The sequence below is a fragment of the Halyomorpha halys genome, unplaced genomic scaffold, assembly GCF_000696795.3.
Source record: "Halyomorpha halys isolate HHAL.00 unplaced genomic scaffold, Hhal_1.1 Scaffold266.1, whole genome shotgun sequence".
Taxonomy (NCBI): domain Eukaryota; kingdom Metazoa; phylum Arthropoda; class Insecta; order Hemiptera; family Pentatomidae; genus Halyomorpha; species Halyomorpha halys.
Window position 1 is genome coordinate 237,876 of NW_027114321.1, and position 12,273 is coordinate 250,148.

Below are 12,273 nucleotides of genomic sequence, written 5' to 3' on the forward strand. Positions count from 1 at the left end.
CGTGAGAGTGTGTTCCATTGTGGGTAAATCGGAGTTATACAAAGTGTATAATAATGGCGCTAGTATAGATCCCTGCGGAACTCCAGCTTCTGCTGCGAAATATGAGGATAGTGATGAGCCCTGTCGAATCCGGAAGTCTAAATAAGACTTTAGGATTAGATAGTAGGTGCTAGGAAGAACTCTTTTCAGTTTATAAAGGTGTCCTGTATGCCAAACTCTATTGAATGCTTGTTGTACAACGAGAAAGGCACCTGTTACATATAGTTTCTTTTCGAAAGAAGAAGCTATGAAGTCTATGACTCGATGAAGTTGATGGGTTGTAGAATGGCGATGACGGAAGCCGAATTGATGAGGTAGGTTTGTCTCTATGAAAGGTAGTATTCTCTTATATAATATTGTTTCGAAAAGTTTAGCAAAAATTGGAAGGAGACTGATTGGTCTATATGAAGATGGTAAATGAGATGGCTTGTTTGGCTTTAATATCATTATAATGATCGAGAATTTCCACTGGATCGGAAAGTGGGCTGTACGTAACACTGAGTGCATATAGAGTGCAGTGAGGAATACGATGGCCTTTCGGGGAAAGTGTTGCATGATTTCAGACGTAATTAAGTCATAACCTGTGGACTTATGCTTTGATAGGTTACTGATTTCTTTTTGTACTTCTTTGGGGGTGAATGATTTTGGAGGCAGAGAAAGTGGCAAAGGTATATTTAAATATGATAGAATGGTGGAGTCATGTTGAGGATTACAGAGGTGTGAGTTAGGTCTGAAGGTAGAGGATATATAGTCACCAAATCGTTCAGCTTTTTGTTCATCTGTGATATCATAGGCAGCAGTTGGAATAATTTTCAGTGGATGGGAAGTGTTCTTTTCTCGGAGAAGTTTTCTGGTTGATCTCCACAAACTTCCGTCTTCGATATTTAAAGATGAAATATAATTATCAAATTGTTTGGCTTTAAACCATCGTAATTCCGTTTTCAGCCTATTGTTAAGATAATTATATTCCTTTTTGTCTGCATTGAGTTGTGTTCGGTGCCATCGTTCTCAAGCTCTTCGTTTTTCCATTATTAGTTGTCTAATAAAAGAAGGGTATTCTGGAAGGATGTGATCTTTTTTAGCTGGAGGAGTTGTAGATGATTCATAAGCTGCTCGTTGTACTTGAGTAGTGAGAAATTCAGCTGCATCTTCTACTTCGGTTGGAGTCTTTAACGAAAAAGGAATGGTTAACCGTTCATTTAAAAGATTTCAAAACTGTTTCCAGTCAACCAATCCTTTTGTTATTGTGCACTGTCCATCCGATTTTTGCAAGGTTTGGTTTAGTGTTAGAAAAACCCCACAGTGATCAGATGAAATTTCGAAATTTGTTTCAATTATCTATGAACAGGGGTTGAAACCTTTACCTATGAAGAAATCTAAAAGATCCGGTAACTTGCTCTGTGACATGGGCCAATAGGTAGGGGAGTGGGGAGCTAAAGTGAATAGGTTAAGATTGCGAACGGCAGACAACAAGCTTCTTCCTCTTGGAGTAGAGAGTCTAGAACCCCACTGGGTATGTTTCGCATTGAAGTCACCTCCAGCTAGAAAGCAGGTTCCTAAAGTACAAAAATAGTTTTGAAAAAGTTCTGGTGTAACAGAAAATCGAGGAGGACAATATACTGCGGAAATAGTGATGTTTTTATTTTGACATGGAAGTAGGATACTAGCTGCTTGCTTGTATATGGGGAGTAGCATATGATGTCAATGGATAATGCTTGAGACCAGTACGTATTATAACTGCTGCTCCGCCGTGGCTCTTATTATCGGGATGATCTGTTCGGTAAATTGAATAGTCTCGTATAGAAAGTCGTGAGCGGGTGGTTAGATGAGTTTCTGCAATCAGTGCTATCAATACGTTTGTCATGTAAGAGTATTTCTAGTTCATTTTTGTGCTGTAAGAGTCCGTTTGTATTCCAAAGCAATATTGAGATGTTGTCTGTTGTGAAATTTAGTTTTTTAATGACCATATTTAGAGCATAGCGACTGTGTTAGTTGTTGGAGATAGTTTATTATGGGTAAAATTGGCTGGAATAGGCTCTTTAGCTCAGAAACAAAATTATTTAAATGGAGAGGCATATCAGTATTGGATGATACCTGAAATGATGATCCTGAACTCTCATGCCTGAAGACGGTTCGCCTGACGGTCTGGCCTGATGAAACTGAGTAGTCCAACAAGGTTGAGCAGGTCGCTGAGAAAAACTTGATCTAGGCTCCATCTGATGACGTGGAAATATTGGAAAAGCTCGTTGGTCGTCCATCCTTGGAGCTGAAGAAGGCTGAGGTGTCTGAGGTTGATATGCTGGAGGTTGACGGGTTTGAGCTCTGATGTTTCTTAGTTCCTTGAAGGTCTTGCAACCTTTGTAGTTCGCTGGGTGAGAGCCATCACAGTTGGCGCATTTTGCTGGAGTGTTGCGGGGTTTTCCACACTCACATGATATATGGTTTTCCCCACATCTGACACAGCGATAAGGATGACGGCAATAAGTCTTGGTATGGCCAAGTGCTTGACATCGAGTGCACTGGACTACAGCTCGTTTTTTACGAGGTTCTTCAACTTCAATGCGACAATGAAATATCCTTTTTATATCATAGATAGCCTCTGAATATGTATCTGGCTCAATGTCTACGAAGAACATTGGAAGTGGTGACTTGTTGTAAGACAAAACGCCAGCTATATTTCTTACTTTATACCCATAGGCTTCTAAATCCTCTTTTATGCATTCCTTTGGGGTTGAGTGGTGAAGATGTTTAATCACTACCCGCCGTGCTCTTTGATCTGGTAATTGATAAGTGTGAAAATTAGCATTACGACTTTCCAAAAAATGAACAATAGATCTGTAAGATGATGGCGTGGTAGGATATATTATCACTCCTTTCAGCGTAGACTTGAGCTCATATGAGTTAGGTTCGCTGATAGTGTTAACTAACCTAACCATCTCTCTAATGTTAGCTACATCATTTACTATTATTGGTGGTGGTGTAACAGTTGTTAAAAAAATGTTAATGGTTTCAGAACCATTATTATTAGTTGACAAATTATTACTAGTTTCAGAATCATTATTAGTTGATAGGGCACCAAAACTGTTATCGAGGTAACAAACATACAAAAAAAAAAAAATTGCACAAATTCTACATTTCTTTACTATATATACATAAATTCAACCTTTTTTTACAATATACACACAAATTCAACATTTGTTATCACCGTTAAATTGTTATTACAGTTCAAACCCTTTTTTACTATATTTTTTATTTTATTTTTACTAATATAAATTAATTGCTTATTATTTTTTTCCATATTAAATTCTTTATAACAGTTCAAACTCAACCTTGTTTAGAAAAACATAAATTAGAGAGATTAAAATTAGAAAAATGAAACGTTAAATATATGACCTGCTGATAATACATAAAGAAATTTTAAATGATGGGCTAAGTTGTGGATAGGAAAATCTTATAATGTAGGATAATGAAAAAAATTATGAACTAGTTTTTAGATTGATATGTCCACTGTATTATCCAATCCAGAATCCAAGAAGTAAAAAATGGTTGAATCTGTCTTTTTTATATTATAATTGATGCAGCATTATAATCCTTAAAAAAATATTAAATATAAATTTATTTATGTAATAAAATGGGGTTGACGGTAGCAGTGTGGTAATGCACCTGTCTGCTAACCCAAATGCTGCGAGTTCAAGTCCTGGGCCCTATCCAGGATTTTTCAAGCATATAATTATACAATACTCACTCTCAACCTCCTCTCGGGCATTTGTGAGTACATCGCGCACGAGGCCTTGGACCTCCATGGTCGCGCAAATAATAATAATTATAAAATAAAAGATAATCACATAATTTACTTTTTATATAATAATGATGAGAAAATCCAGCCTGCTCTTCATTAAGGTAAGTGAGGCTCCAATTGAAAATTTAACTATATTTTAAATAATTATTTTGTACTTTTTTATCTACATAAATTTACTTTTTCTTACTTATTTTTAGCATAGTATTACTTAAAACTGTATTGAATATGTAACCATATTAATAAAATTTGAGTATCAATCCTTTCTCTATTTTGGCTCTTTATTATGAAAAAATAGAATGCACCTCTCACCTCAATGAAGGTTCTTCCTTGCCATTTTTAGTTGTAAAGTAATATACACTACTTATCAAACATTTAAGAACTCTAGTTCTGTTGCACTAAAACTAGGCTGAGATAATATTAATATATTTCTAGCATTATACATTATTGTTTTGCTCTTATCTGTATTTTTTCTCTTTTTTTTTTAATCTATATTATATTTTTTCCCATTTATTTTATGAATCATTGTCAGTTATTTAGGTAAACTTATGAGAAGGTAAAACAAAAAAAACCAAGTGTATAATTTGCTTGACAATATATCATTAATTATTATTTCATAAAAACTTTTTGGTATGAAAACTATTAAAATTTGGTTAATATGTAAATAATAAAGAAAATATGGGGGTCCTTTAGACTTAATCTTCAAATTTATATATTTTAATTCCACCACACCAATTAAAGTTTATTTTTTTTTTCACTATGTTCTTCTTAAATCCTATTATTTTATGTACTTTTTTGTAATGAAATTTCATTTGAAAAGTTATTTAGTTTGGTTTTATTTATTCTAAAATGTATCAACATTTGGACATCCAAGGACTCTTTTTTTATCATTTTGCAAGAGTTGTTTTAACTATTAAAAGAATTAAAATCATTGGTTTGAGAAGAAGAGTAAATAATTTATAAAAAAACTAAACCTTTATTTGATTATAAATACTTTGTACAATAATAAATAATTTATGAAAGAAAAGCCTTTCTTGTTTTCCAGTATTAGTCTGAAGGATGTTGATAGTGTGGTTTTGTCCTCTTTACCACTGCGTTAAAACCATTATGCGGATCGGCAGTATATTCCACTGTCCGTACTGATCCATCTGGCTCGATCAGGCTGTATTCACCTTTTACAACACCTCCATCTCGAGTTTCCCATTGACTTTTAGTGTCTCCAGTGTGTACATCACTTATAGCATAGTCAAATGCATATTTAGGGGAAGGCTGAAAATAATAGAAATGTAAAATTACCTTTTACTTCTTGGTAATTGGATTTATTGTTTAAAAAGTATTTATATTTTATTATAACCATTGAAGTCTTAGTGATAGAATAGTTATTTTGTGACATAATTATGATATTACCAGCATATAGGATGAAACCTTGATTAGCAGATTGAAGAACACCAGCAGACAGAGGTTTGATATTGAAAGGTTGCTATAATATACCTAAATAATTCTCTCTGTGATATAGAAATTATCAAGCAGAAAAAATCACCCATACAAGTTCATCCTACAGTCTAATGCAAATAATTCTTTTAGTTTATTTATTATCATAAAATATTAATTTAAAATATTTTTTAATCATGTGGTTCATCTATAAAATTTATAAATTTTTATTGTTACCTAGATTTTAATAAATTACTTTAAAATACATAAACTAATATTTGATTTTATTTTTTAAATAAATACACCAATGATGCAAAATACATCTGGTAACTTTTATTCACTCTTATTTTCAAAATTATTGTGTATACTTTTTTGTCACCATCAAACTTTATCAATATTTTTTTTATTTAAACCTAAAGAGTCTTGGCACAATTATATAAAAATAGTTCTTATGGTCTAATTATAATGCAAAGTAAGTTGTAATTATGTCCCAAACCTTAAATGAAAAATTTTGAAAACCATTTAGCAAAACTTTGTTTATATCTGTTTAGTTGAAGAATTACTCCTAAAAAAACATATAAATTCTCCATTCTGTTCATTTCCTATTGTGTCAAGAGTCAAGAACTACTTCAAAAAAGTGAATGTAACCTGCTGGCATTAAAATAGAAGTTAAAGAGATTCTGTGCTGGCTTTACTGAATGTACTTATGAGAAGGAAAAACACGTTCTTTGAGAAGTTAAAATTTACAACAATGGAAATAATCAAACACAGGTCAATGAAATTTTTGAATTCACTAAAACATGTTTTTATTGTAATGAAACATTCACTCTACCCTCTCATCGTAATCCAATGCAAACCTGTCTTTTTAGTCTAAAAGTTCTCATACAACTTGGAATCTTAAAGAAGTATTTGAATTAGGGTTAGTCTGAATTCTCTTACTCTTAGTCAGAGTAATTATGTTATATAAATATATTTAATTCCCTTAAAAAATAAATAATAAAATAAAATAATTGAGAAAAGGTTTTTTATGAGTTTATTAAGATTGTGAAAAAATAAAAAAAAATTTATTTTGAAAATGAGAGTGAATAAAAGTTCCCAAAAAAACTTCACATACACAGAAAGTATTTATTTACAAATTAACATCAATTATAACATTAATAATTATAATAATATAGTAAAAACTAATGAATTCCATCTATACTATCTGTTTTTTAAAGAATAAATTTTATAATAATAAATAAACTAGACAGAAGTAATAAATAAATAAACTAAACTGGACAGATGAAAGAAAACAAAAGCACACAGAGATAATGAAGGAAAAATGGAAGGAAAGGAAAAACAAAAATAAGAGAAAAGCCAAAAGTAATAATATGTGCTTGGTCTCTAAGGCTGTTCCATGAAAAAATAAAATAAAATAATTATAGGATTATTTTTAACAAATTTTAGAATAGATTTTTTTTGTTGATTTTTTCTTTTTGGTGATTCCTATATCATGGTGAGAATATTTAAGTATATATCGAATCAACCCTTACCTATTTGCTCAGTCTGCTTAGTGTTCTTCAAGATAGGATTATCCAAGTTTCCATCCTCTATGCAGTTAATTACATCCTTATTATGTAAGAAAATATAATTCTCGAATATTATTGTTAATAAAAATTAAGTTATGAATTTTAATTAATAAAGCTGGTTTGTAAAAAGAATTACATCATAATCATATTTCGGTGATTGATCAATTATTCCTCCAGAAACAAGAGCAAAAATCCATAATCCCAGAAAGATACTCAATGAAACCTAGAAAAAAAAAAGTTTAGTCAATAAATAAGAAACTAGTTTATTTTTTAATAAAAGTTTTTTGTAGCTTCATTTAAATGAGGAGCATTAGTGTTAATAATAATTATATGCAATTATTATTCATTATATGAGATTTCCAATACATTTAGATTATAAAATAAACAAAAAAGTGACAATTCTTCCATTTTTCAGAAATATATTTCAAAAGAAGGTTGAGCCCTGACAAATGGTGATTGACCAGTAAATCACAAAAAACACTTTTTTGCTGATAATGACTTGCATGCTGTACATGAATTTGTTCAAGCAGTTCATGTTTTGGGAGTTAGCTAGATCATACTATTTTTATCATACTTAGCTTTATAAGTGTATGAGTGGATTTCGTACAATATTATTTGTATAATTTACAATTATATCTATTTTACTAACATTAACTTTGTTTAAAAACTGTTGTATTGGCAATTTAATATGGCAAATTGTGTTCCCTGATCACAATTCTGATCACAATGGAAAACATCCACCTTACTGGAGAATTTCTGTAATCCACCAAAAAAAAAATAAACAGTAATGAAATATCATCGTTTATTACGCATCTTAGGTCTACACTTCATCAATATAGACCAATGATTCCCTAAGTGGGCGCCACCGCCCCCTCGCGTCACACCCAAGTTGTCACGGTCAGCAATATTGCTGCAGACGAAATTAGAGCTGAGGATTTCTAAATTGGTAACAGCACACCCGGTTCATCCTTCTCATCAGATGATTTCGAATGTTTTAAATGTTTTTGTATTACATTCTACTCTGAGTTCAATAAATAGTTTCATAATTTCCAAGCTAAATGTTTCTAATTTACACATTTCTTTGCTGTATTTTACGAAAAAGGTAGAAATGTTAGTACATATATATTTCCTATTGCTTTTAAAGTATGATTTACAGGGGACGCTAAGTAATATTTTTTCCTGGAAAGGGGGCGTTAGGACTAAAAAGTCTGGGAACCATTGATATAGACTAACACATGTCCAGAAAACGAATTTTCCATCCATCCAGAGAGAATACCAATAGTCCTACCAAGGTCCCTTTCGTGAGGTTAGAAGATGTATCACACATTTCCCCATTGATCAGCGTGGCAACAAGGCAATATATCAATCGATAGATTGAAACTTTCCTTCCTGATGCACACCGACTTGGATGATAAACAGAAGCTAGAAAAAAAAACCTAAAATTATTTACTCAACTATGTTTTTTTTTTAATGTTTTATATACCTAAACATTGTTTTCTAGCTTCAAGAATTCTTTTGAGTCGTTTCTCAAATGAAGAATTCAACTAGTAAGGTGTTCGCAGACACGCAGCTACCGTCGGGATTAGAAGCTCTGATACTACCAAAGTATCGATACTCCTTCCAATACGATACTTTAACTAAAATATCAATACTCGATTCACATTCCTCGAAACTCTAGTCAACGGCAATCGATTAAAATATAAAATGCCAATGCATATACAATAAAATGTTGAAATAAAAAATAATTTAATTAAGAAAAAAATGACTACAGAAACAACCCTACTCTAGACACCTATTCGTTCTAATAGACGGGGTGTTATTGCATATATCCTTAAACATATTAGTGGGTCGTTACTGAAGGTGTCTAATAATAAAACTCGGTTTAGTAGTCAGATGAAAAATTTTGAATGAAAAAAACTGTCCATTTTAAAAGTAATTTATAAATATAATAAATAACCTTAAAATGTTAATAATCACTTAAAATAGAAATAGATTTTCTATTGGAAAATTGAATGTGCATACAAATTTTCATTTGTATGTAAATGTGTACAATTTTGTTATTAAAATGCAATGTAAAATTTGTAGATTGCAACTGTATGTTAATTGTAAATATTTTTATTTTAGAACTTGATAATAGTTAGAACAGCACAATACATTGTCCGGATTATATAATGAATAAAGAAGTAAAAAAAGGGTATACATTCCTGAAAACGAAAAGAATAAAGTTTAAAAAAAAATTGGAAATTAAGTTGTTGAACTGCAACTAATTATTTATATTTTAAAAACTTCTTTCATTGTTTATTTTGACTCTTTATGATTAAATTGAAAGCGACAAATAAGAGAAAATGTAATAAAATTAATAGAAATCGTCCAGAGCTTAACGATTTCATAATACTTAACAGTTCCCTTTTACAATAGCATTGAGAAATATTTTCCGCTTGCAGCAAAGCATTACAGTATCATTTTCTATATGCGTAAGAAGAATGGCAATCGAGAGACGAAGACTGTGGCCTGTCTTATAGTTAGGCCTTGTAAAGGAGTTCTTGTTGCAGTAAGCCGTAATTCTAATGTCTGTAAAGTACAGGTATTAACATAAGCGCTTCACCTGTTGTATAATCATTACACAAACTGAGTATTTTACTTTTGTACTGATTAACAAAGAGACTTGCTGCAAACTTGTGACTTATAATATTGAGCCCCCTCGCAATTTCTAGGAAGCTTTGTATTCGTGCTGATAGTGAAAATAGTTTTGTCCTCTGCATCTTAAATTTCAATTCGCATTTAGAAATCAACAAATAAAATTGGTTTCTTGTATGTAGTTGCTGTTCTTCAGGGTTTTAGATCGTAAAACCCAACGGTAATCAGCCCCCATGTTTCATATTTTATATTACTCTTGTCACCTACTACTGGTTTGGTACTTAAACGGTTCTCTATCGATTTTACCTAATTCAACCACCTAGTTTCCCTTATGCATCCGCACTTCCCTTGATACACCTATATTTCAAAACCCGTTCGTCTGGTTTGGTCCATAATGGGAATTAGAGGAATGATGTTAAACTAGGTAATAAAACTTTCTTTTCAATAAATGGAATATGGTCCAGACGCGGTAAAAAAAAATCTCAACTATTTTATTAGTTTTATTTTATAATTACTATTTATATTTTTTGGCTCATTTAAATAGTTGTCCCTATCTGAGTTTTTTTTTTACCGCTCCATATTTCATTTATTAATAACACACATGTTCATTCAGCGATCTGCCAGTATCCTTCCTTTTCGTTTGCGGGTGCGTAAACGTACATTACCTGCATACTTTTTGATGCCTGTTGACGTTTTAAATTAATTTGTAAGCCTTCATATAGTTAAGACAAATCAGATACAATAATAATATAAATGAGAAGAATAAATACATCTGACAATACGAAAAAAAATATAGTATGCATAAGAACTCGTAATTTATACAGTATACAATTTATTGAGAATATAAAAAATATGATGTAGTAAATAATGGTATATTTAATTGTAGGTAATAAGGGAATGGAAGGGGTTCTACAAATATAAAGGAGAACTTAATTGTTAAAATCAAATAGAAATGAAGATTGATGTAGGAACATTAAAACGAAATAGAGCTAGTATACATGAATTAACTTTTGGAATGAATGGTATTATTATATATTGGATTTTAACATTTTGTATAAATTTAAAGGAAAAAATTGTAATTTTTTGATAATTATAATGTATTTAGTTAAAATTAAGTGTTCAAGTACACTTCATTATTTTTACGTTTTGCTTTGATAATTTTAATTACTCTCTTACTCAATTTTATGCTCATTGCAGTGATCTTCAGTAGTGATTGTATATGGTAACTTTATTTAGGATATACACTGACAAATCCCTTTATTTTCCTTAACTGGTAAGTATGCTTATAATTCTCAACTGTTATATTGGTATCACCTAACAAAGTCATTTGATAGAATGTCGCAAGTCCGCGAGTAAAAGAGGTACATCACTAAATTTCTGTCGCCGAAATTTAAATGATTTGACCCGCAACATCCTAAAGACCAGCAAGTCCTCAAGTATCAGAACAAACCAAAATACACAATAGATATCTACAGATTGTAATTTTTTTTTTTATCACATTGTTAGTGGGGTAGCTTATAATTTAATATCATGTGAATCTTCAATAACCCAAAATTATTTACTAAATAATTCAAAACATTATCCAAATTATAGTCTCAAAGCTTTTATTGTTTTTACACGTCCAACGTTTCGGCCAATTCGGCCATCTTCAGGGACAATCTACTTAATTCACTATGAAACATATTATTTAATCATTCCAAACACTTCATACAGGCTATTCTGCCCAGGTCAAAACATTTTTATCCAATAAGTCAAATATCCATTAAAAATCACAAACAAAAATATTTCTCATTAACCACTATCATACACTTTTATTACAACCTTCTAAAAAGTTTTTTTTGAACTTTTTGAAAATTAATCGAAATATTTGTATATATGACTGTCATTCTTTCGCTATAATTTTGTTTATAAATTTTATTGTGTAGGAATGGCAGATTGAAACAATAAATCAATGTCCTCTGTTCACCTAGATATTTTCTTGATTACTTTTTAGTTCATTAACTATTTTATTAGTGTATGACTGACGACCAAGATATATTAGGAACTGTCAAAATATAATTCGTGATTATTTTATTACGACTTTTATTTTATTTTTTAAATAGTTGTCACTTTCTAGGATAATATCCCATATATATTGTGTTGATAAGCATTAATATTACATATTACTACATATTATTATAATTATTGTTTTATTTGATGAAATATTATAGTATATTGTCAGAAATAAATAAAGAAGATTAGTAGCCTTCAAGAGTAAACTCTTTGAGTTAAAACTTTGTGTAGAGTGTTTCACATATTCCGTCCGATTTATTTCGATTGGAAGCTAGAGATTTCCTGTTCATTGGTGATATTCTAACTTAAATTTTTTTTTTTTTTTTTCAGTGGTATTGGCAAATATTTCTTTTTTTAGGACGATTCAGTCAGATTGCTTTGTAATAGAATGGGCAAAGTATGAAATTGAATGAAAAATGTATTTTTGCGTATCAATTTGTAGTGTGGTTCTTGTTAATGTTAATTCTGGCAATGATATTGGGAACCTAGCTACTCACTTTTGTTGCCATCCTGATGGTAAGTGACTTCTCTAGAAGAATCCTCGGAACTAAAACAAAGCGGAAAAGAGTATGTAGCCATATATACGGGTCCCCCCAGGAGTTGCAACAGGTACTTTGAACTCCCCTCCCCTTAATGAGAAAACATGCTGTAATCACATTTCACTTTTTATCTTTGACAAAAACACCTTCTGTTTGAATGTGGGGTTCGCATGAATGTCGGTTAATACTCTAGGCCTTGAGGCAATGGGGG

At 31.1% G+C, this 12,273-nt stretch overlaps 1 protein-coding gene across 1 annotated transcript; it reads right to left on the bottom strand.

Moving 5' to 3' along the window:
• Positions 1-4,795: 4,795 nt before the first annotated feature.
• Positions 4,796-12,057, bottom strand: LOC106680537 (cuticle protein 7). Its single transcript, XM_014420308.2, has 3 exons — positions 12,021-12,057; positions 6,971-7,057; positions 4,796-5,104 (listed from the first exon to the last, which is right to left on the bottom strand). The coding sequence occupies exons 1-3, from the start codon at positions 12,030-12,032 to the stop codon at positions 4,883-4,885; spliced, it is 321 nt and encodes a 106-aa protein (XP_014275794.1). The 5' UTR covers positions 12,033-12,057; the 3' UTR covers positions 4,796-4,882.
• Positions 12,058-12,273: the final 216 nt, after the last annotated feature.

Bases quoted from the DNA above. Each gene is read 5' to 3' on its own strand.
- LOC106680537 (XM_014420308.2), bottom strand. The intron at 5,105-6,970 runs GTAATTCTTTTT...TATTATTTTCAG, and splicing joins CACCGAAATATGATTATGAT to CCTTCCCCTAAATATGCATT.